The following is a 26,900-nucleotide window of genomic DNA, read 5'->3' as shown; positions in this document are numbered from 1 at the left end:
ATTTGGGAGCATGCAAGACACTATATAGCACTTTTAGTGCAGGAGGAACTTTCGTTGTGTGCAAGGCTGCATTGGGCTCTGCAACCACTTCTGATTTTAAGAGTCCACTGGGCTGCCGCCTTTTGATGCCAGTTCGCTCCAATGCAAATTGCTGTGGCGACTAGTTTCGCCAATAAGGTGCCTAGTGGCGTGCAGTGGCTCAAACTGCCTCTCAACTGGCTGTAACAGCGGCAAAAATTTAGTTTGGCGGCAAGAAAATTTCAAAATGTTTAAAATCTGTGTTGACCAAGTGGAACGAAATGTCACAAACAATCCACCTATTGGAATCCACTGGAATGTAATGGCGTGAGCCAAGTTGCACCAATGATGCTGGGAGTCCACTGGGCCGGCGCCAGTTGGTGCCAGTTGGTGCCAGTTGGTGCCAAAGATTATGTGATTGGCGCGTAGTGGCTCGCTGTGGCACCAAACAATGGCAACATGTCAAGCGAACATTAATTCGGCGTCACAGTGAGCCACTACACGCCAATCACATAATCTTTGGCACCAAGTGGCGCCGGCCCAGTGGACTCCCAGCATTATTGGTATCGGACGATTTCACTCAAGGATTCTCGGGATCGGCATCGGCGGCATAAAACCCTGATCTGGAACATCCCTACTCGTTTTACCAGTTTTTTCTTGGTAAATCACAGTTTTTTTCTTGGAATCTTAAATTTCTTGACATTAAAAAAAGTACTTTATTCTTGGAAATTTTTATAATTACAATTTTACAATTAAATCTTGCCACATATAAATTAGTTTTTCTTATAACATTACAAATTTCTTCGCTATAAGTCTATTTTTTTCTTGTAATATTGAAATTTTTTTATGGTAAATTACATTTTTATGGATTATTATTGTGTATTATATATATATATATTTTTTGTAAATGCAATGCATGATCAACTTGGATAACCCACACACCTCCATTTCCTTCTCAGGTATCTGTACCTGCTCTTCTCCGACGACGACCTCCTCCCCCTGGAGGACTGGGTCTTCAACACGGAGGCCCACCCTCTGCCCGTTGTGCATAAGAGTTGCATGCAGGACAAAAGCCCACAGGACAAGATGCTCCCCGGATGACCCTCCACCCTCTGAAAAGACACATTGGCAGATTTAACAATGTGCTCACAGATCCAGGGATCATTTTAAGTCTTTTTTTGGGGGTGGGGGGGAGTAGGGGGGGTCCTGTTATTCCTTTCTAGTAAAGGATGTTGTGATTTTACGCTGTGATTGTATATTCTAATTACTAAAAAGGGGGGTTCCCTCCTGCTGGCTCTTCTTCTTTTTTGTGGACAATCAAGACAAACTTTCGTGACAAGCGCACCTTTTCTTTCCTCTTTCCTCTGTGAGGAAACCAGTGCAGACCCAAATGTCCGGGAAGGGCCATATTGTCACTTGATTTTTGTTGCTTTCGAGGAACAACTTATCTTTTTGGGTCTTTGTTTCCTTCTCTTGTTCTATTTTTTCCTTTCACTGACCAAAGGTTTGTTTGCCTCCCCCTCCTGTCACGTCCAGGACTTACAGTGAACGCCGTGAAGCAGTGCATTGTAATCAATATCGATCGGAATGATGTGATTAAGGAGTGCTAAAATAACCTTGATGTCATGTTTCTTGATGAAACAAGCTTTCTTAAAAAAAATAAATAAATAAAGTCAAGAAAGTGTCTTATGCATCCTGGGACCATTTGGAGGACACTTTTTTTGGGGGCCTTTTGGATGGACTGCAGTGTGAGAAGAAGCGGAGATGTCCAAATATGTGTTCCTGTACCTATTCCTGTTCCTGTTCCTGTTCAGTTCCTCTGCCTTCATTGGTGACCTACAGTACACTGCTAGTGGCGTTTGAATGAGTTTTTTTTTCTTATTATTTTAATCACTGCACACTTGTACATACAGATGAGTGACTCCTGTATGAGCTTGTCTTGGTTTTGTTTAGTGATCTCACTTTCTTTTTCATTTTCTATACTTCAGTGATTTCTTTTCATTTGCTTCCCTCAGGTGTTTCACTAAGAAAAAGGAGGACAAAAATCTAATCATAAAAAAAAGTATTAAGATTCTAAGTCTACTTTTTGCGGATATTAATTATTGTTATGAATTATTCTTACTGTTTCATTTAACTTTCATTGGTGAGTATTTTCAAATACTGAATAAAAAATAAAACTAAGACCTGTGCAACTTTGTACCTTTAAAAGAAATGACTTGTTCTGTCGTTTTTCTCAGCCTGGTATCTTATTTGCTTAGAAAAAGCTAGAAAATTAGAAAAATCTATCTCAGCTTCTAGTATGAACTTGAGTTTTTTTTTAAGTTTGTTTTTAAATTTCCAAATATTCTGTACCCCCAACCTGAAGTTGTTGTTTTGCAGAGGTTGACACTTCAAGACAAGGATGTTGGTTGTCATTGCAAGTCGATGTTTTATCACGTGAAGATGAAACAACGTGTACACAACACTCACTCAGCAAGATTAATAAGAGGATGACTGTCCTTTCAGGTGCACTTGAGACGGACACTCAAGGACAAACACTCCAATAATCCCTGCTTCGGACAGACCGTCCTGACACAATATAGCCTTGACAGGGTGTATGTACGTTGGGGGATGTCAACCACCAAGCTAGTGTCTATCACACGGTCGTCAAAGTGTTGTTTATCAGAAATGTTAGCTTTATTACTGCTTGCATTTTTAAGTGTCCAGACGTTTGAGAACAGACGAAGCATCAAAACATTTTACTTTTGATGTGACGCCAGCGGAAGAAGGCGCCATAAAAGTATAGTGGGACTATGATGTACCGCCTGTTTATGCTTCCCCTCTGTTAGCTCTGATTAGATTTCACTTACAGCAATTACTGGTCTTTCTTTATGGATTCTTTTCCTCCGGCAAAATGGGCTGCTTGTTATTACTGATGAGCTACTTGGACCCTGCTTGCAGTTGGACTCAAATTCTGTATAATACTTACAACTGGACATACGTAAGTAAATATACATGTATGGTATAATAAGCAAATAACCAAATCAATTTTTCCCATTTATTCATTTTCTACCGCTTTTTCCTCACGAGGGTCGCGGGGGTGCTGGAGCCTATCCCAGCTGTCTTCAGGCGAGAGGCGGGGTACACCCTGGACTGGTTGCCAGCCAATCACAGGGCACATATAGACAAACAACCATTCACACTCACATTCATACCTATGGACAATTTGGAGTCGCCAATTAACCTAGCATGTTTTTGGAATGTGGGAGGAAAACGGAGTACCCGGAGATAAACCACTCGTGCACAGGGAGAACATGCAAACTCCACAGAGATGGCCAAGAGTGGAATTGAACTCGGGTCTCCTAGCTGTGTGGCCTGCGTAATTTTTCCCATAGGAAATATAAATCCCACTCCAAATTGTCCATAGGTATGAATGTGAGTGTGAATGGTTGTTTGTCTATATGTGCCCTGTGATTGGCTGGCGACCAGTCCAGGGTGTAGCCCACCTCTCGCCCGAAGACGAATGAATGAATGAAATATAAATCCAAGTCCAGCAAACACAAAACATTACATTTATAGTTTGTCAGATATAGTTTTCAGTGGAGTGCATTCAGGGCAAGCAAGGCAAGGCTCTGCTGGCCTCACCATTACCAGAAGCACTGACCTACATTACAAACATAAATAGTACAAATTGTTTCCCTAAATGTATAAAGGTGATGAATTCACATTCATTATTATTTTTATCTTCATTAACAACGCAATTGTTGATAAAGATAGAAGTTTGGCAGCGGAATCAACACATAAACAACCGTTGCGTTTTGCTAGGTGTTATTTCTTGAATACAGAATTGTTTCTCGTTTTTACACTTTCAACTTTATTTGGCCCTGTTTTGGGTTATTTTGTGATCAACAGTGTTGGGCATGTTACTTTAAAAAAGTAATTAGTTACGAGTTACTTCTCCAAAAAAGTAACTGAGTTACTAACTGAGTTACTCCACTACAAAAGTAACTAGTTAACAGTAAAAGTAACTATTGCATTACTCGCCTCTGATTGGCTGAAGACACAAGTTTTTTGAAGACACAATTGCGGTCCGGCAAGCTAGTTAGTTAGTTAGTTAGCTAGTTTTCCAGCTAGCTAGTTAGTTAGTTAGTTAGTTAGTTAGTTAGGTAGTTAGTTGGTTAGTTGGTTAGTTAGTTAGCTAGTTAGTCAACTGTTGATGATGTTGTAGACTTCCGCTTCCTGTTTCCTTGTAGCAGCTGCTAACAGGGACATTTCATGACACAGATGGACTGATGTAGTGTATTAATAACAAGACAAGACATGCGCCATGTTTTACGCTGACTGCAAAATGTATGCAAACCAAGGCAACATTTTGGTTAACATTCATTGTTAACTGAAAAACACACTAACCAGAGCACAGGCCTTTCTTAGTTTCCAGTCCTAAACCTCGACTGAGCCTAATCTAACCTAAACAAAACCATGACAAGACAAAACAATTTCCACGCCAGTGTTGCAGGCAGCATATCTTATGCATAGATAACGTAATGTGACAACTAAACTGTGATGTGTTTATTTCTGCCTTGTCGCTGATAATGGCCCATTTTCTTGCTCCTTAAGAAAGAAGTTCAGATATTGTTTCCAACATTCCTTCAGCATATATACACTACATTGTTTTAGAGATCTGACTACCTGACAGGATGTATGAGCGAGGAAACGGAGGGCATAAATAGCCACTAATGAAGACGCAAAGGCGGCAGCGAATTTGACAGGTTCGGCTTCCTTCGCTGATACGCTCTTTACCCAAATCAAAGGCTTTTGTTCAAAAGCTGTTAGATGTATTCTGGGACAACAGCGTCGTGTTGTGTACTTCATAAACAAACAACAACAAAATAACACAAAATAGGCTAACATCTCTCTGTTGCTGTAAACATCTTTGGCATCTTTTGATATCCAAATGTTTTTCACAACTCATTGTGAGTTTGGGAGTATACACCGACCACTTCACAAGCGGCTTGGTAAAAAAAAGCCTTTGCTATAGTCAAGGACAGACGGACACAAATGTTAGCAACACTAGCATAGCTATGTGAGCTAAAGTGCTAACATTACACTCACATTTTTAACAGCAACATCAACTTAGAGCAGGGGTCTCAAACACACGGCCCGCGGGCCAAATGTGGCCCGCAGGACACTAGTTTGAGGCCCCCGCCTTGATATGAAAGTTTAATGTTAGTGCGGCCCGCGCAAGTTTGATATGGATGCTGTATGGTATCATGTACCCAGAAAAAATTATTACGTTTGATTAATGTTCATGTTAAAGGTTAAATAACTGTTAATAGTTATCCTCCCTATCCGTGTGGAAGTGGTAAGTTTTTGGTTATTTAAGTTTAAAGGAAATAATTTGAAGGCTACCGTTTAGGTCGCTAGCTCTCTAGTTTGCGAGTTAGCATGTGTCTCAAGACCCTGCAGTTGCGCAATATGTTGTAAATAAAAAAAGTATAAATGTGACTATAGTCGTGTTTTGTCATGTCTACAGGGCTCTGATAATGCTTTGTTAATTTTAATCTGAAAAAAATAATTTGTCTACCCACCAACTATATGTGGTTTCTTAAGTTTTTATTATTTGCCGTTTTATTATTATTATTATATTTATTTATTACTGATTGATTGATTTTCTTTATTCTTGATTTGTTTAGAATTTGTGCAGAAAAATAAAAATTAAGATATTTGAGAACAGTGGAATGTTTTATCAGAGCTTTTATTGTAGAAAATCAGAACCAAAGCACTGAAAAAAGTTTGTATATTTTTCTGTTTTTAATAAATGCGTTTTTGTTTTTTTGGAAAAACCTGATGCGGCCCAGCCTTGCCCAGACCCTAGCTCCAGTGGCCCCCAGGTAAATTGAGTTTGAGACCCCTGACTTAGAGGATAGTCGCTGAAGAAAAACAAAATACTCAAACTCTGACTGACGACTTGTTGGCAGAGTCCCGGGGCGGAATTTTAAGATGCATAGCTCAGCCTTTTTTTAAGCTAGCAAAGGCTTTTTTACCAAGCCGCTTGTGAAGTGGTCGGTATATATTCTCAAAATCACAATGAGTTAACATCAGCTTAAGAACTTAATTAACATCAGCTAAGTTGATGTTGCTGTTAAAATGTGAGTGTAATGTTAGCACTTTAGCTTACATAGCTATGCTAGTGTTGCTAACATTTGTGTCCGTCTGTCCTTCCGGTACATTTTAGCTAACACACTTCCAACGCTTTCAATGAGATCTCTGACACTTATTTGAAAATAGTTGGAAAATAGCCGAATATGAGACGTTTAACAGTAACAGTTGCCAAAGTATTGTACATTTTACATAGGTGCTAGAGAAGGAATGGAAGGATAAAATAATGAAAGAGTGCTGGGATAGGCTCCAATACCCCCGGCGATCCTTGTGAGGAAAAGTGGTAGAAAATGAATGAATGAATGAATGAGCTCAGCCTTTTTTAGGCTAGCAAAGGCTTTTTTTACCAAGCCGCTTGTGAAATGGTCGGTGTATACTGCCAAACTCACAATGAGTTAACATCAGCTACGTTGATGTTGCTGTTAAAATGTGAGTGTAATGTTAGCACTTTAGCTCACATAGCTATGCTAGTGTTGCTAACATTTTTGTCCGTCTGTCTTTCCGGTACATTTTAGCTAACACACTTCCAACGCTTTCAATGAGATCTCTGACACTTATTTGAAAATAGTTAGAAAATAGCCGAATATGAGTCGTTTAACAGCTTAACAGTTGCCAAAGTATTGTACATTTTACGTAAGTGCTAGAGAAGGAAAGGAAGGATAAAATAATGAAAGAGCGTACCGAACAGATGCCCCCTGGCTCAGAGACACTTGTCAGAACATCATGTGCTGGTCCGCGCTGCCAAAAGGTGCAGAGGTCTGCCAGGCCGACCTCGTCCGCTGGACTAACACCTTGTTAGTGCCCAGAGGGGCGCGCCCACGCATAATCAGCCGCTAATACATCTAAAAATAGCCTCACGGCACTATTCGGACAATACAACATGAATGTTACAGTTATACTGTATCAGACTGCTATGTCAGACTAGATAAAACAAAAAAATATCATTTTTGTTGTTTATTTGTTTAGTTTAGAGTCTATGTATCGTCAAGTCACTCAAGCTTACAGTTGTAAATGTAACTAGCTTACAGGCTAAGCTAGAGGCTTCTTGTTAGCCCGCATCTTTATTGTTGTGGTTTTTCTTTACCCCCTTTGGAATTATAATATCAGAAATTCAATAGGCTGCACGGTAGAGGGGTGGTTAGCACGCAGGCCTCACAGCTAGGAGACCCGAGTTCAATTCCACCATCTGCGTGCGTGGGTTTTCTCCGGGTACTCCGGTTTCCTCCCACATTCCAAAAACATGCTAGGTTAATTGGCGACTCCAAATTGTCCATAGGTATGAATGCGGTTAGCTATCCGAGTGTTTAGCGCTCAGGCCTCACAGCTAGGAGACCCAAGTTCAATTCCACCCTCGGCCATCTCTGTGTGGACTTTGCATGTTCTCCAGGCTCCAGCACCCCCGCGACCCTCGTGAGGATAAGCGATAAAAAATGAATGAATGAATGAATATTTGGCCGTATAAAAACCGAGACTTATTTATGGCAAAAAATGATGTTCCACTTTAGATCTATAGCCAAGTAGCTTATTAGCCTTTGGTGAGGCCCTATGAAGTCTGCCTAGCAACAAGTGGCCTGGCCTCTGTGGGGGGGTGGAATCCATCCAACCTTGATGCATCTACTATATGGTTCGGCTTTCAGCTGGGATAGGCTCCAGCACCCCTGCAACTATCGTGAGTATAAGCGGTAGAAAATGAATGAATGAATAAATTCCATACACTGATGACAATAGTGCATATCCAAATTGTATACACACACATGCTATATACACAATGATTTCCTGTAGATTTGCAACAATTTGCAGACATTTCCAACCTCATCTATTCATGCTATGCAGTATTTCACATGCATTTATTCATCTCATGTCGCCAAAAGAAATTTGGCGCTACCTGTTTGCCATCACTCCTAAACACATTATAATGGGACTGTAAAGGAGGTATTTATATATTATCCAAATGACTCTATAAGGCAACTGATTTGAATTTTCAATCTCCCCAGGTTGTCCGGCCAGAACACTCATGCCACTCTTTATTAATGATGTTTATGAAGGATGGTTATGAAGATGTCCAGGATGAATGATGATGTTTACGTGTAGTCTCATGGACGCGTAAACATTGCTGAAGTGAGACGTGAAAGGGAAAGAACTTCGTTGATGAACGAGTGTGTCGCTGTACCACCTTCAGACCGATGAGGGTGATGCTCGTAGAGCGGAAGTCACAATCAAGGTGGGTGGAGCCACGCCCCGTTGAGAAGAGAATGATTGAGAATGATGCCAAGGCATTCAAAGTGTCTAGGAACAGTAAATATAAACCTTTTGGGCATGGACTGTCTGTGAATGCAGCTTGTCCTTCCAACTCTGTACAATAGGGGGCAGGATGCATCAAAACTCGGGTTCTCCTCATACCTCATATGCAACTTATATTTAGAAAATTCTTGTCAATACTCTTTTTTTTTTTTTTTAACAAAAGCACTAGTAAAAATCTAGCTACTTTTTCTGGTCCTATTGGAATCTTTTGGAGACTAACATGAAAGGATGTTTCTCTTTTCTCAACAAGAAGCAGGTAAAGTTGTGGCTGCACTCACAGGCGTCTCCGTCTTGTTTGTGAAACAAAAAAAATTGAAAAAATGCCAAAAGAATGACGGAAAAAAGTTTATTTGTAGTTCTAATGTTTGTTATGCTTTTCGTGTTTTTACCCACGTTTTACTTTTACTCACAGGCGGCTCCGTCTTGTTTGTGTCCATCCATCCATTTTTTATACCGCTTATCCTCACAAGGGTAGCGGGTATGCTGGAGCCTATACCAGCTGTCTTCGAGCGAGAGGCGGGGTACACCCTGGACTGGTGGCCAGCCAATCACAGGGCACATATAGACAAACAACCATTCACACTCACATTCATAACCATGGACAATTTGGAGTCACCAATTAACCTAGCATGTTTTTGGAATGTGGGAGGAAACCGGAGTGCCCGGAGAAAACCCACGGGGAGAACATGCAAACTCCACACAGAGATGTTTTTAAATATATAAATATAAATATTTATTAAATATAAAAGAAAGAGAAGATACAGAAGGTTTATATGTTCTAAACATGTTTCTTTTGGTTTTCATGTTTTTTTTTTTACTCACTTTCAGCTTTTTAATCACAGATGGCTCCGTCTTGTTTATAACATTAAAAACATGACAAAGAAAGCCACAAAATAAGGCGTTTTTGTAGCTCTAAACAAGTTTGTTTTGCTTTACCTGTTTTTTGCTCACTGGATTTTAATCACTGCCGGATCCGTGTGGTTTGTAACTTTAAATAAAAATGAAAAACAGTAAAAAAAAAAAAAAAAAAGGATGTTTCACTTTTCTTAACAAGCAACAGGTACGGATGTGGGCCCACTCACAGGCGGCTCCGTCTTGTTTGTGACATTGAAAAAATTACAAAAAGGAGCAGCGGATGGATGGATGGATAGTCAAGACCCCCCCCCCCCCCCCTCCCCCATCTTCCAACATTTTAACCTTGACTGCTCTGTATCTCCCAGTGAAGGATAAAGTATTGAAAGAGTATCTGAGAGGAGCGTCAAAGAGTTGTTGACTTTTTCCAATTTCATTTTGTGATGTGTTGACTGAGCTTTTCTTCTGAAATCACGCTGGGATGTCACAAACAATCAAAATAAACAGTGTGAGTGACAATGTGCGTGGTCTCGAACCACTGTGGGAAACGCATTGTTATGATTGGCTTTTAAAGGAGAGAAGAGTGGAGCAATCAGCCTTTTATTATTGTCACCGTTATACAGCAGTAGTTGATTTATTTATGCAAAGTGACTGCCATGGGTAGGATAAGAGACTGGAAATGGATTGTGTGGATGGACTGCCATCAGTTATCTTTACTGCTATTTCTTTAGCCTGAAGATGGCTTTGGTTTAAGTGGGGACAGACACTTTTTTTTTTAATACAAAAGTACTCCACACTGAGGGTTGCTGGCTATTTAAGCAAGACTCACAGATGCAAACAGTGGAATAAATCACATTTTATGGAAAGTACACTAATGCTGCAGCGAGTCTGAGCTCCTTTGCACAAGTCAGGCAACGCGAGAGAGCAATTCTGTCATTTCTGCTCCAAAAAACTGCAATGAACCACGGCATCAATTTGAGAAATATGCTAACAGTCACAGTTTAAATAGCAGTACTTCTGTGCATGTTGGATTGAAGCTCCATACATCAAAGAATAATAATATTAATAATTGGGTTGTCAAAAATAGCGCGTTAACGTGGTCACTTTGAGCGCAATTAATGCATATGTAACATGGCATGGTTTTATTTATTTTTATTATTATTATTATTTATTATTATTATTATTTATTATAACGTTATTCTGACCTGAATACATCAACAACAGCGTAATTAACAGCATATATTTATTTCCAACTCGAAAAAAACGTCTCTAGTCTATTAGTCATGGCAACAACACTTTCTCTTTGTCGCTAGACAGACCGCGAGATGCATTCATGGGAACTCCGAACATCATAAAAACTCATAACAAATTGTACAAGAAAACTGTTTTGGTAGTGCCTATTCAATTTTGTTCCTATTAACATGTGATTACACGTAGCTCCCAATTACGATGCGAGATGGGCACATGAATGCACCGGGGAATCGGCCCGGCACCGGGCATTTTTTATTTCCAACTGAAATGAACGTCTCTAGTCCATTAGTCATGACAACAACACTTTCTCGTTGTCGCTAGACAGACCGCGAGATGCATTCATTGGAACTCCGAACATCACACCACCTCCGCCAGTCTCTTCGAAAGATAGCTCAAAAATCACCAAAGCACCAAAAAGCAGCTCTTTTTGTGGTTATTTTTGTGTGTGTGTGTGTGTGTGTGTGTGTGTGTGTGTGTGTGTGTGTGTATATATATATATATATATATATATATATATATATATATATATATATATATATATATATATATATATATATATATATATATATATAAACTCATAACAAATTGTACAAGAAAACTGTTTTGATAGTGCCTATTCCCTTTTGTTCATGTTAACATGGGATTAAACGTAGCTCCCAATTACGACGCGAGATGGGTACATGAATGCACCGGGGAATCGGCAGGACTTTGAGAGTTATTGTCCAACAGGGACGTTCTTTTGGATGATCAGCTTAGCGTGCTTCTGCAACCGTGAGTAACCGTGACATTGTATTGTGTTGTAATCCAGCTGCAGAGCTGGCCGCTAACTGCTACGAATTCATGATATTGGTAGCATGCTATTTCAATGTGTTTAGTGTACTGCTGCTAGCTAAGATGTTGTGTTGCTGTGCGTTTGTCTTCAAGTAGCTAACTGCTAGTTTTATGAGCATTGAAGTCTAGTCAGCAATGCAAAGAAAAACAATAATATTCTTATACTCACTTTGTAACTCGTCATGAAAGTGCAATTTGTTGCATTTAAGAATGCTCGGAAGTCCTAGAAAATTCACTCGAAACACGGTGAATTCATCTTTAATGATGTGGTGTTTGTGAAGGCAACTCGTTAGTGTTCAACAGTGAACAGCCGTAATTAATATGAGTACATTTTAGGCATCGGATTCAGAGTCAGACAAATTGTAAACAATACAAAACCTATGTATACCTATACCTGAATTAAAAAAAAAGAACATAATCCATGTAAAATACAAACAACAACAAACAGTTTAGTTTGACTTTGATCACTTATTCTGGATATGTATTGCAAAAAATCCACAAAAAATATACATGGCTGACTTGAGGTCTCACAACATATGATAACATCAGGCATTATAGCAGTTTTGTGCAATTTTAGAGCCATATTTGTACTGAAATGGTGGTCATATTTGGAATTCTAGCACTGCAGGGGCATTGGACCTTAACTGCAATGTATTATGCAGTGTTTTGTCTTCACAGTGTAGCTGTAACAATGCACTTTTCTGATGATTATTGCATTTGGTGGAGCAAATGAAAGCATTGACTGTCTGCTTTGTAGGACCATCATTCAGTAATTAGAGCCAACAAATGACTATTGTGGGTTCTCATTGAATGAAGATCTCATGTGTTTGTCTAAATAGACATTATAGGCTTTCCAGTGTTGGTATACAGTAATCTCTTTCATTCTCATGAGTCTATTATCAATTGTCTATTATTATTATTATTATTATGTGCCCTGTGAGTGGCTGGCAACCAGTCCAGGCTGTACCTCGCCTCTTTCCTGAAGTCAGCTGGGATAGGCTCCAGCATACTCCCGCGACCCTAGTGAGGATGAGCAGTAGAGAAAATGGATGGATGGATGGCATGATACTATGTAGTTTTTTGTTTTTTTTATATTTGTAAGCACACTTAAAGATTAAAAATGCATTTGTCCAAATATAAGCTTCCTTTCTAACAAATAGCCCTCTAATAAACCCCTGCAGGAGAGTAAATGAACACCACACCCACCTGCACATTCTAATGAGATCCGTTACATAAATTCTGCCTTTGCAAAGACAATGATGCTCATTTTTTATTGACACACGATGATTAACAATGTAGTATTTTTCTACTACCACATTTAGCTTATTTTGTTTTCAAAACGGCACATACAGATTGTCACATGGCACCAACAATCTCTGTGTCTCTCAATGACATTACAATGTCATGGCGTAGCTGGAAAACACCACATCATTGTGTATTGGGAATCAGAAAATCTAATTAGTCTAATGACAGCCAGCCCACACGAGCGTCCTGCTAATTGCCTGTAAAGTCATTTTCATAAATAATAGCTGTTTTTTTTTAATAAGGGAAAGCTCCATCTGTCATCCGGGACTAATCAAATGAGCACGAGGATTGTGATAAATGGCAAGTGCAGACTGGCAGAGGAATATTTCAGCACAAAGTAAACAGTACAGTCAAAAGTCCTTTAAAGCCGTTTACGTGCTAATAAGCTAAGCTAGCATGAAATTCAGACGGTGGCAGTCTCAAAATGTCTTGATTTCGAACATGACCTAAATACAGACTCAGGATACATCCAGGGTACACCCTGGACTGGTCGCCAATCACAGGGCACATATAGACAAACAACCATTCACACTCACATTCATACCTATGGACAATTTGCAGTCACCTAGCATGTTTTTGGAATGTGGGAGGAAACCGGAGTACCCGGAGAAAACCCACGCATGCACAGGGAGAACATGCAAACTCCACACAGAGATGGCCGAGGGTGGAATTGAACCCTGGTCTCCTAGCTGTCAGGTCTGCGCGCTAACCACTCGCCTGCCGTGCCACCCAAGAAAAGTACAATGAAAAATATTCAAAAACATGCCGGTATTTTGCTAATCTAATCCAATTGAATTTCTACTACATTACACTCTTCTGCACTCTGTGTGTATGCTAGTGTCCCCGCCTCCACCCCGGAGTTTTATGGAACAAACACGCTAAAGTGCTGATAACAATGCACAGAGTGAATGCTTTTCCTTCCAGTTTGAAGGCCAGAGATGAGAAAAACAGACGTGGATGCACGTAGCACTAAATTAAGGCTGGAAAAATGATAAAGTTCACTTTCATTTGTGATTTATGATGAATGAGAAATCTCATGACTGGAAAAAATAGGGAAAGTTTAATATGTTATTTTTCTATTTTTGACAAGAATCTTGTAGTATTTCATTGATCTGACCAAGACGGTTTTGTATAACATATGTTCAAAGTGTGGACCGGGGGCCATTTTGGGTCCTCAGCATATTGACATATTATTAGTAACCCACAGTAATCCCTCGTTTATCACAATTAATTGGTTCAGGAACTGACTGTGATAAGTGAATTTCTGCAAAGTAGGATTCCTTATTTATAAATGAAACATTTTCCGAGTTAGAACATAGAAAACCTGTTAACAACCTTCTAAACACAGTTTTTTTAACATTAGTCAATGTAAGATTACATGCCTTATTTATTAATATTTTGCTTTTTTGAAAAAAAAAACAACGCAATTTGCACCACAACTTGTCAAGAGAGTACAAGTGTACATTAATTGGCTTTATCACGAATGACACAAATTCCATCATTTGTGACGGCAAAAGCGCTCATCTGTCTTTTTACGAATGACTGCAGCGCATCAAAGTAAAATAAATAAATACATAAAAATCAGGAAGGAAAGCGATCGGGAAGCTTCCAGTTGCCGTCACAAAGCCTCTGTCAGTTTCTATTTACACGAATGTCATTCAGAATTTACAGCAGTCAGCAGCGATGTCCCGACAGCTTGTTGGATTAACAAGCGCGTTTGAGGGTCGGAGGAGGGGGGAAAAAAAAGTTGACTTTGATTGAGCAACTCGAGAGTAATTCTTGGACATCCACTTAAAGCACTTGAAAGGACTTTTAACGTCTTTTGGCAATGCACGTCCTCCTCTTTATGTTGTCACTCAGTGTAGTAATTGCTGTTGTCACACACGTTGCAAAGCTTGCAATATTGTTTGTACTGGATAACACATGGGAAGACGTTGACGCTTCAAAAATAGGCTATTACCCACCATTATATTTGCCGTTTCCGGTGGTATTGTAGTTGAATGCAGTACATTTATTTAAAAAAAACATAAAAAATATGAGTAACGAGCTAAATTAGCACAGCTACTCCATGTATGTACAAAACACCAAGAGAACTTGATTGACATTTTATTTTTAAATTAAAGTCAATCATTCTATTATCTTAATATATACATTCATGATCAAGAATTTGTATTTCACGCTTTTGGATCTTAAGGGGGTTCTAAGTAGAGCTTCAAAATGCAAAAAAAAGAAATGGGATTGAGGCAAAAACATTTTTTAGTGATCATTTTATTGCAAACAACCATTAAAGTGAAAATAAGCTGATCACGAGCTGATCAAAAGTTCCTCTAAAATAGAAATATTGATATAAAAAACTCATTAATGAGTACCCATGCCATTTTTTTACTTAAAAATAAATACATTTTATACTTGAAATGCTAAATTTAGGCGAAAAATACAGGAGCTGCTGTCAGCCACAACTCACTCACTTTCCACATTGCTAAGCAAGTTAACTCATTCAATCCCGGCCATTTTTCAAAAGCCGTCACTCATGGTACAGGCCATTTTTGATGATTTTGACTGATTTTTCACACAATAATATTTTGACACACACAATATTGTGTTCTTGGGCTATATAGACATGGTTTATACCAAAAGAATACACTCATCTTTTGTCAAAAAGTTTTTTCTACCTGTTTCGGTTCTTTAGTAATCAGCAGTAGAACATAGCTATATTTCAGGAAAATATAAATTCTCGACAAAAAAGCATAACTTTCACTTTGATACATATTTAGCCTTATATATTTAGCCAAAATGTCCAAACAATGATGCCACAACATAAACACATATAAAATTTTGGTTTTGCATGAAAATATTTTTTTTTGCCATATAACACATGAACTATTTACAATGTTCACATTTTCAACTGAACTTTATGTGTGCCTTTTTACTTGCTGGTTGCTGCAGAGCAGGTATTTCAATGAGAAAGATTCAGGCCGTGCTCTTATTACATGGACTTCTGCCACCTTGTGGCCATTTTTTAGCTTAAAACTACACCAATCACGCTCTCTTCTTTTGTAGAATTGCATCATCACCTCTATAAGTATATCTTTGGGAGAGAGCGTTCGGGTTGAAAAATGTTTATTTGGTATCAGATGAGTTAACGTATAATTTGCTTAAATATGCATTTTTTTCACTAATAATAGGCTGTATTCAACCACGAAACAGCATACTTTTTAAATATATTTGAAAAAAATAGTAAAATTTGAACCGGAATGTAGCACGGGAGAATTTGGTATCGTCCATTGCTAATACTTTGGTGTAAGTGGACTTTTGATGAAATTCCCCCAAGGTTGCCCAATTCCAACTCAATTTTGAATGTAATTATGACGATAAAAGTGACTCTTAAGCTTCCGGTTTGATTACATGCCTTTGATCATTTTGACTCCTGCACGCGACTGGATTGCTAACCGCAGCGATCCATCCCACAAGAAGCAATCACATCCTGGTTAATAATTCCACTCTTGGGTCCTGTTAAAGCGCTAAACATGATCAATGTCACATTCAAAGCTTGTCAAGGCTTTTTTTTTTTCATCAAATTTCCCGATGTACTTTCTCAGTGAGGCCATTTTCCTCCACTGCATCATTCTGAATTTGTGATGAACAGTGTTTCCCACGAGGACCTCCCACAATCTGCGTAACGGGGGCGCCTCATTTCTCTTTCATATCTCACACCGTCACAGCTGCAGCTCTTGTGTGACGGTCTTTCCATCACCGAGGTCATTTTCTCCATCCAAGACAAAGATGCACCTATAAGCTGGCGAATATTGTAAGGATCAACTTTGGAGATATTAATAATCAGTGGGAGGAGAGTCACTGTATGGGCACTAATTTAGCATTTTAGATGCAATATATAAAGTGTCTGAAGGTGCACAAACACTTGTAGATCCATCATCATCATGTGTTCATGAATGGCATGCATCCCATTTTGTTAAAATTCTATTTAAGATGGCCTTTGAATATCGTCATATATTTGTCCATAATGACAAAAATATCCGCTTCCCAAAAACGTATGTAAGACTACAGTAGTCCCTCATTTATTACACTTAATTGGTCCCATATGCAACCGTGAATTCCTGCAAAGTAGGATTCCTTATTTCTAAATCAAATACAGTAAACCTCGGATATATCGGATTCAATTGTTCCCACTGGTTTTGTCCGATATAAGCGAAATCCGTTATATGCGTATACCGGAAAATGTCCGTTTTACGCATATATCAAATTTATATCCGGTATATGCGTAAATCGGATTTTATCCGTTCTAAAAAGGCACTTCCTTGACTATGTTTCCAATGTACCTGGATGCGCAGGCAACGCTGCAAACGCTGCAAATGACGTCGTATAGCGGCCTGTCACGGTTCGGCGAATCGGAGCGCCACGATGCGGCCATCCGATATATGCGAGGGAAATTTAATGGAAATGCATTGGAACGGGACTGGAGATTTTGTCCGAAATAGGCGAAATCCGTTATAAAAAATCCGATATATGCAATGAATTTTTATTGGAAATGCATTACAGAAAAATTGGTTCTTTTTTATCTGTCCGTTGTGAGCGAATTTCCGATATATCCGAGTCCGATATATCCGAGGTTTACTGTATTTCCATAGTTAGACCAAAGAAAACATGTTTATGACCTTCTACATATGTTTTTTTCACCTTCTTAAAGCCCTCAAGACATGTACATATATAGTCTCTCAAGAGTGACCTTTAAACTTGTATTACTCAATACAGTAGGCATAAGAGAAAATAAGCCATTTCAGACATAAATAAGTTCCAGTACTTAGAAGAGTTGAGTGAAGGATGGACAGGAAGTGACGTCGGGGGTTAGGCCACAACAGTAGCTCGTATTCGTATTTGGATTTATTAGGGATTATTGTGGTCTTTGTGGGATAATTGTTGTTCCAGCGATCAAGTAATGGATGCTTGTGCATCTCACTGAACATACCACATCACCACACGTGGAGGGGTTGCAAGTGTATCGTACTTATGGAGCAAGTGATGCGTGGCACCCACATGTGTGCCGCTCACCCTCTGTTGAATATTGGTGGCTTTTAGATCATGAGTGCGGCATGCGACTCGGCTTGTCGTATGTTTCACTCACCAGGGACGTACGTATGTGTGTGGGCATCGTACAAGGCTTGTGCAGCCCACTCACTTAGATTGCAAGATGGGTGTACTGGTTTCCACCCCCTTATGGGTATCATGACCGGGAGAACTTTTTTTTCCCACAATTAATTAAAGTAATGGTAATGGTTTTATTTCATTTGAACATGCATCAGATTACAATTGAATGCATCACATAATCAGTTCACAGTTCCACATGTCCAAAAGGAGTAGGAAGAAGCAAAGCTTATTAAATCCTACCCCTCCATCTGGTACTTTCACAATCAGTAACTGTTACATTTGTTCACTTCCTGCTTTCCTAATATAATCTAAGTTATTTTTATTTTTATTTTTATTTTTATTTTTATTTTTATTTTTATTTTTATTTTTATTTTTATTTTTATTTTTATTTTTATTTTTATTTTTATTTTTATTTTTATTTTTATTTTTATTTTTATTTTTATTTTTATTTTTATTTTTATTTTTATTTTTATTTTTATTTTTATTTTTATTTTTATTTTTATTTTTTTGTCACGTACCGAAGTACGAGTTTATATGACCATACAATGACATAATGGGTACCATAGTAACTGTCAATATAGTAATATATATAAACAAGAGCTAAAATAAATGTAATGTAATAAATGTAATGTAAGACAAAGGATTGCATTAGTTTGTTAAGATAAATATGTGAGCAAAATTGTCATTTTCATTGAAACCTTTTGTGTCACTTTTGTCACGATCGGGCTAGAGAGCTTTGCGGTGCGACCCCAGGATGCAGAGAGCAGGACCAAATGCAGGTTTAATTCAAAACGCTGAGTTTAATGAAGTAATGGCAGCAGCAGGATAACAGACAGAAAACTGAAGGGAACAAGAAAGGCAGTAGTTACAAAAATAAGGGCATGGAAACCGGAACAGATGCAAAGAAGGAAACTAAAAGAGCTGTCACGAGGGGTTGAAGCCCAATCGTGACAACTTTGCCATTTGATAAACAACGGTGATGACACTAAAATGTTTAAGAATGAATATCCTCTGCCAAATATCCCCTATAACTATTCAACACAGTCAAAAAGGCTTGAAAATAACATCACTGAAAGGCACAAAATTATACTTGGAAATCTTAAGGGTTCATTCATTCATTTTCTACCGCTTTTTCCTCACGAGCGTCGCGGGGGGTGCTGGAGCCTATCCCAGCTGTCTTTGGGCGAGAGGCGGGGTACACCCTGGACTGGTGGTCAGCCAATCACAGGGCACATATAGACAAACAACCATTCACACTCACATTCATACCTATGGACAATCTGGAGTCGCCAATTAACCTAGCATGTTTTTGGAATGTGGGAGGAAACCGGAGTACCCGGAGAAAACCCACACATGCACGGGGAGAACATGCAAACTCCACACAGAGATGGCCGAGGGTGGGAATTGAACCATCTTAAGGGTTAAGACTACAAAATGAAGATGCAGCGTATAATTGGAATGATAAGCACAGTAATTCTTGATGTATCTAGGAATTCTTAAGCAGGCCATGCATCGCAGCTGTAATAGATGTTTCCATAATTAATGTGATGTACATATTTGCAATGAATTATTCACATTAGTCCCGCATATAGGAGCTTGTACACACAGCGTCTCATATAGTCACATGCTGTTTCATTTCTAATCCTATATGTAAATATTTGCCTTCATTGTGCAAAGCGTTGCCGCCTGACTTCCTGGTGACAACGGGCCTATTTTTATGACTTCATATGCGTACCACACAGCTGGTCCGCCCATATTATAGACCACTAAACGAGGTGATGCATGGTCGCCGTGGCAGCAAAAAAAGATGCTATTCTCCTCATTACAAGAGAGTGGACCACCTGAGTGGTCTGTATGGCACAAGTGGAAGCATCCAGTCATGCACAGCCAACGAATCGGTATATTTTTGTCTGCAGGAAATAAATTTCCCCCAGGTATCTCTCGATGCATGCTGAAAGTGCCTGTGTGGAAAGGTGAAAAAAAATTGGACACAGTGATACGCATAAAACCCGGCATATATAAACTAACCACGCAGGCAGGACCCACAGCTCTCGTTCATCTTATCTCACATATAAACTCCTTCCCAGCTGTCCTGTTTTCACACCTAATAAGGAGGCAAAACACTTTCCTCCGCTTTACGAGTCTCCCCTGGAGATGGAGTTCTTCTGATGGTTTCTATTTTCTCCTCACCAACTAAAAAAAAACCCAAAAACAATAATTGATTATTATTTTTTTCAATGTTTATTTGCATGAGCCCAATTAACGTTACTGTCTTTATAAATGACTTAAATTGGTGCACAGTTTAACACGTGTTGGACAGTCCCCTAAAGATGTTGATGTGTAATTTGGCGCAATACCGTGAATGTATCATGGGCATTTAGCTGAGCACAGCGGTGTGAGATATTTCCTGTCAATCTGAATAACGGGGGTGTAACTTTGCAGGTTTAATAACAGTGCTAACCACATGGTGTATTTCCTTAGAAGTTGAGGTAGTTTTTGACAAATTTCCATTCTTTTGTGTGCATCAGTTGAGGAGTAAAAGAGTGAGTTTACATAAATATATGGAGCGTCCTAAATAAATTAATGCTTACAAGTCCCAAACAACGCTTGTGGTGAATAATGCCATCAAAGCAATGCAAAGTCAGCATAAATTATATTTTAATGGCTAATTTACCCGTGCAAACTTTGCCCCCTCATACATCAGGCAATCACTGAAAATGCACAAATTCCCAAAAGGTGGTACCATTTGGAATTTAAATTATGCCTCAAAAGTCGGACAAGTTAGGCTGCATGGGGGGATGAGTGGTTAGCACGCAGGCCACACAGCTAGGAGAATCAGGTTCGATTCCCTCCTCGGGCATCTCTGTGTGGCGTTTGCATGCATGCTATATGATATATGTGCCCTGTGATTGGCTGGCGACCAGTCCAGGGTGTACCCTCCCTCTTGCCCGAAGACAACTAGGATAGGCTCCAGCACGCCCGCGACCCTCATGAGGATAAGCGGTAGAAAATGAATGAATGGAGTCAGACAAGTTCAGACTATCGTCATGTGTGACGGCAGCAAATTTGGTGAGATTTGAGATAAATGAGTATTTTGCTTTTTCTTTAGATTTTTGTGATGCCACTACAGAAGGAGTACACTGGGATTGGCTGACGACCGGTCCTGGGTGTAGCCCAGCCAGCTGGGGTAGGCTCCAGCATACCTGTAATGATGATAAGTGGCATAGAAAATGGATGGATGAATGGATACTACAAAAGAATACTCGCGATCGCAAATTGTAAAAGTGTGATGATAACCGTAGAACCGTAATTGGCATTTCCTGTGATGTAGGATACATTCAGGCCGCTCATTACTCATTACAGTAAATATGACAAGCCTTTATTAATCACAGCCATACCTACAAAAGAGCCCCAAGATTACATAAGTGGTTTTACTTTAATTTAACTTTTATTTAAGAGTAGTTAACTTCACACAGTTAATGAAGATTTTATAATCTTGGCATAAATTCATTCACTTTCCTCTTTTTCCAATAGGAAAAATTGGTTTTGATACAACTTGGAAGTCAACCAGCATGACGAATCAGATTGTATTCGATTTGGATGATATGTAATCCCCGTCGGTGCCATCTGCACTGTTGGACCAGCGTGACCAGTAGCGACATCTGTTCTGTCAATATGAAAAAATTGATTTCTTGTTTTTTCTTATTGTTTGACACAGTCACCACTGGGGGTATTTTTATTTAGACTCAAAAATACAAAGACGACACTTATCCTATATCTGTGTAGCATTCATCCGCTCATTACGTATAATCACGGTTCAGCGGATGCAACAATGATTCATACTCCAAATGTCAGCGTAATCGCCCATTCAGTTTAATTGACGATCCCACAGATGAGTTCACAGCGAGAGGAGCTGTAACATGGTTGGATGGGGGTGGTCCTGAGCCAAAACAGGACACCTCAACCTGCTGGGTAATAACACCACTCGACGCCATCTGAGGACTTAATGAGGCCTCGCTGCAGAAAACAGGATGCCGACGTTCACACCTTTCTATTTGGTCCATGCCAAAAATGAGTCACACAAGCCTACATTGACGGCTCTTTTACATAGTACCCACCTGTGCCTTTTACACAGCACAATATAAAGGCGGCAATTCATCTATTCAATTCTGTAATCGTCACAGAGTGCATTGTCTACAAAAGCAAATAACGACCAAGGTCTCTAATTAGCGCTCGGTCTGTGTCTGGAGGCGACCTGGTGTTTTTTTTTATGAACTCCACGATTTGTAGTATCATGAGTGGCCAGCAACCAGCAGTTTCATCTACCTCAGCATGCGCTTTAAAACATGTCAGATGCTGAAATTCTTCCTATGATTGTAGCCTTGAAAGGGTTAGCACTCTCCTGGTGGGGGTGAGTGGGGTCTTCCTGCTGCCTGAGTGGGTCCCCTTCAGAGCAGTCTTCACATCTCTTCTCTTAGCCTACAGGGATTTGAAGCCTGGTGCTCTTTAGTGTGGAGAGGGAAACAAACAACACGATGCAGAGGAGCCTCTGATGTTTGATGGTTTTGGTCTTATGTAAAGGCTTAAGTGTGTTTGCATATTTTTCACTCATTTAGGTGTCGAGAGCACTTGATAGTTGTTCTCCACTCTTGTTAATTTAAGAATGTAGCAAAAACATGCATGTTCGTTTTTGAGGTCCTAATTAGAGGCGGGTTTGACCACAAATACAAGAGATTGCATGTCCACTTTACTGACAATGTAAAGGCCCACCCAGGGCCATATTGGCTTCTTATTGGAGGGCAGCGGTTTGTGCAGGGACTGCTGGGCACTAGATGGGTACACTCAGGGGGTCGGGGGATCGGGGGGTCGGGGCTGGTGGGGTTGGCGGTGTGCTACGGCAATGTCCTGGGGTTTTTCATGGGGTGTCAGATCTTCTTTTTTTGTTTGATTCGTTTTATGTAAGATTCCGTTCCGATTATATGTGTGGAAAAATCACTCGCTGAATTGGTAACTGCTCTGGCGTGGAGAAGGGGTAGGATTTAATAAGCTAAAATTTTAATTGCTTCTTCCTGCTCCTTTTCAGACATGTGTAACAATGAAGTGTAAATTAAAAGTGAAATTAATTAAGATGGGAAGAAAGAAAGAAAGACAAGAGGAAAGGACGTACAAGTCCAAGTGATAAGTGAATTACTGCAAAGAAGGATTCCTTATTCATTCTTGGAATATTTTTGTAGTTAGAGTGTAGAAAACCTGTTTAAGACCTTTTAAATTAGAGCCCTCTACACATGAAATAACACCCCTATAGTCACTTTTACACTTGTATTACCCAGTATAGTTGACATAATAATAGAAAATAATCAGTATGCGGATCAAAAGATCCGCTGTGGCGACTCCGAAATCAGGAAAAAGCTGAAAAAGTCAAAAAAAGATCCGCCTACTGATTTTGGGTTGAGCACTTTATATTCTGGATGCCCTTCCTGACGAATACCAATGATGCATACTAGTGGAGATTTGAACCCGGGGCGTTTGCTCTGAAGACATTGTTCATTCATTCATTCATTCATTCATTCATTTTCTACCGCTTTTCCTCACGAGGGTTGCGGGGGGTGCTGGAGCCTATCCCAGCTGTCTTCGGGCGAGAGGTGGGGTACACTCTGGACTGGTCGCCAGCCAATCACAGGGCACATATAGACAAACAACCATTCACACTCACATTCATACCTATGGACAATTTGGAGTCACCAATTAACCTAGCATGTTTTTGGAATGTGGGAAGAAACCGGAGTACCCGGAGAAAACCCACGCATGCACGGGGAGAACATGCAAACTCCACACAGAGCTGGTGGAATTGAACCCTGGTCTCCTAGCTGTGAGGTCTGCGACTCGTCCGCCGTGCCGCCCTGAAGACATTGTATTGACTTTAAATACATTAGCACTGACAGGATACTTGGCAGCTATTGTCTCATCAGCGCCACGTTCCTGACACCTAATGGCCATTGTAGTAGAATACTACTGCAATGGTACAGTGAACATTCACACAGGAGCTGCTCTCTGCCACAACTCAGGGCAGTCAATGGCGCAATACTGCTCACCGCGCATGTGTGACTTGCCATTAAAGTTGCACACATCACTGATTTTACACCACATACAGTATAACATCTTGCAAATGCCTGATACAGTATTTGTATTATTTATTTATGGTCATTTTCATGATTGAAATTAGAATGTTCAGCATGTTCAGACTTCTCCCTAATACTAAACCTTCCTGATGACTCTGTTCATACGACTGGTGTCTGGTGTTATTTACAGTACAGCCTTTAGTCCCATGACAAAAACACCAGTCTGAATGTTCAGCAAACCGCACCAAAGTGTGCACCATTTTTTGGTCCGGACCAGAGAGTGTCGACATCTTTAGATGCCCACAATGAGTCCCTCTAGAGCAGGGGTCTCAAACTCAATTTACCTGGGGGCCACTGGAGCTAGGGTCTGGGCAAGGCTGGGCCGCATCAGCCCCCCCCCCAAAAAACGCATTTATTAAAAACAGAAAAATATACAAACTTTTTCAGTGCTTTGGTTCCAATTTTTTACAATAAAAGCTCTGATAAAACATTCCACTGTTCTCAAATATCTTAATTTTAATTTTTCTGCACAAAATAAGATGAAAAATAAATAAACAAATCAAGAATAAAGAAAATCAATCAGTAATAAATAAATATAATAATAATAATAACAAAACGGCAAATAATAAAAACTTAAGAAACCACATATAGTTGGTGGGTAGACAAATTATTTTTTTCAGATTAAAATTAACAAAGCATTATTAGAGCCCTGTAGACATGACAAAACACGACTATAGTCACATTTATACTCTTTTTATTTACAACATATTGCGCAACTGCAGGGTCTTGAGACACATGCTAACTCGCAAACTAGAGAGCTAGCGACCTAAACGGTAGCCTTCAAGTTATTTCCTTTAAACTTAAATCGCCAAAAACTTACCACTTCCACACGGATAGGGAGGATAACTATTAACAGTTATTTAACCTTTAACATGAACATTAATCAAACGTAATAATTTTTTCTGGGTACATGATACCATACAGCATCCATATCAAACTTGCGCGGGCCGTACTAACATTAAACTTTCATATCAAGGCGGGGGCCTCAAACTAGTGTCCTGCGAGCCACATTTGGCCCGCGGGCCACGTGTTTGAGACCCCTGCTCTAGAGAATTTCCTAAAAGAGACACACCGTAATGATGACTCAATTCTAAGTGGCTTTGACCTCGTATGCAGATGGCAACACTTGCCAGCGTTTATATAATGAGCAAAACAGACCTCGAGCATGAATGCGCAAAGCACGCTTTGTGTTGTTCGACTCAGGCTCAGCATTGTTTTGATGTGGGGGGGAAACAAGGAGCAGGAATAAAATGAGCAGAGACAGCGGTGAAATGAATCCTGGTCGGCACCACGCTCCATCCAGCTAATCAGATAGCAGCGAGAGGCTGCAAAGCATGGAGGGATTTATCAGTGGGAGAAAAAAAAGTTACAGCCTCCCAAACTCCCAAGAAACAAACACAACAAATGCATTTGATCTAAGAGATAGAAGCACGACGGCAAAGGAGCTTCCTTGGAGGTTCGGGCATCTTATTGCTTTATGTTATGGATGCACCAGCAGGTGTCTGCACAATGGACACTATATGCTTTCAGACTGCAGTCTCACATTATGGTAAATGCTACAAATAGCGCCTCTATTCAATTAAACAACAAGTCTCCGACAGTCACCGGGTGTTTGGTCCACAAAAACAAATAACCCCGCTGAGGGTTCTAATTAGCTTTGGGCCAAAAAAAACATTGGCATTACAAGCTGTAGCTCTGGACAACCTTCTGTTGTACAGTAATCCCTCACCATTTCACGTTTGGAATTTATTGGCTTCATTCGATCATTCATTCATTTTCTACTGCTTATCCTCACGAGGGTCACACAGCTATCCCAGCTGTCTTCTGGCGAGAGGCGGGGTACACTCTGGACTGGTTGCCGGCCAATCAAAGGGCACATATAGAGCATAAGGCTCGACAATAACAATGTACTGATGGCCCGGGGCAAGTTAAAGCAAAATTGGGGCAAGTAAATCCAATCAGTGATATTCCCGTCGGGCAAGTGCACTTTGGCATGCCATACCGCCAAGAGTTTTTTTAAAAAGCGGTTCTTGTTGGGTGTTGGTAAAACACGGACTGCATAATTCCGGTGGTAATTTGCAAACTAATCCTTGCAAATCTTGAAATGGACCAATCAGAATCGTTTATTTAGACCGCGGTCCACAGTCCACAGTCCGCGTTTTACCCTAATTCTTCAACAACTTCTGAAGGAAAACACCAAAATGTGATGAAACATTCATTTTACATGGAGCAAGTTCGGGCAAGTAGTTCTCACCTTAAGGATTCCCCATGGGCAAGTCATTTTTGTTTTTAATGTAGAGCCCAGTAGACAAACAACCATTCACACTCATATTCATACCTTGTTATGTTGTTTGGTGGTTAGGTGGAGACCCCTGACTTACAGTACCTTGTATGAACATCAGTAGTATAAATCTGGTCATTACACAGATTTACTAATTACTTATTTTGTGGAACTACCTGTGTTTAAAAAAACTACAGACCACCACTTTGGTGGAAAAAGGATATTAGCAACTCCAGACATTGGTGAGTAATTTGCACCCCGCTTCCTGTATGCACACTCTATAAGGCTACACAGATAAGCGCCTACTTTCATTCATTTATTCATTTTCTACCACTTTTTCCTCACGAGGGTCGCGGGGGGACTGGAGCCTATCCCAGCTGTCTTTGGACGAGAGGCGGGTACACCCTGGACTGGTCGCCAGCCAATGGTCGCACATATAGACAAACAACCATTCACACTCACATTCATACCTATGGACAATTTGGTGTCACCAATTAACCTAGCATGTTTTTGGAATGTGGGAGGAAACCGGAGTACCCGGAGAAAACCCACGCATGCACGGGGAGAACATGCAAACTCCA

The 26,900-nt window shown here is 39.9% G+C and overlaps 2 protein-coding genes across 7 annotated transcripts in view; both read left to right on the top strand.

Annotated features, from left to right (window-relative positions):
- Window positions 1-2,220, top strand: part of LOC131105031 (mannosyl-oligosaccharide 1,2-alpha-mannosidase IC) — a 163,352-nt gene extending 161,132 nt beyond the window's left edge. For all 4 annotated transcript variants that reach the window (XM_058052719.1, XM_058052720.1, XM_058052722.1 and 1 more), the window contains exon 12: window positions 978-2,220. In XM_058052719.1, the coding sequence (XP_057908702.1) occupies window positions 978-1,119 (142 nt within the window). In that variant the 3' untranslated portion in view covers window positions 1,120-2,220. The remainder of the gene's footprint in view (window positions 1-977) is intronic.
- Window positions 2,221-11,226: 9,006 nt separating this feature from the next.
- The window catches only part of ifnlr1 (interferon lambda receptor 1), a 40,340-nt gene continuing 24,666 nt past the window's right edge, over window positions 11,227-26,900 (top strand). The window contains exon 1 of one of the 3 annotated variants that reach the window (XM_058053789.1): window positions 11,227-11,331. Coding sequence is in view for 1 of the 3 variants with exons in the window: in XM_058053786.1 (XP_057909769.1) it covers window positions 11,241-11,331 (91 nt within the window). In the remaining 2 variants the exon portion in view is untranslated. The remainder of the gene's footprint in view (window positions 11,332-26,900) is intronic. The other 2 variants (XM_058053786.1, XM_058053788.1) reach the window with 2 other exon arrangements.

Source organism: Doryrhamphus excisus, chromosome 17 (genome assembly GCF_030265055.1).
Source record: "Doryrhamphus excisus isolate RoL2022-K1 chromosome 17, RoL_Dexc_1.0, whole genome shotgun sequence".
Lineage (NCBI taxonomy): Eukaryota > Metazoa > Chordata > Actinopteri > Syngnathiformes > Syngnathidae > Doryrhamphus > Doryrhamphus excisus.
The sequence above is the reverse complement of the archived record's forward strand: the minus strand, read 5'-3'. Positions and strand labels throughout refer to the sequence as shown.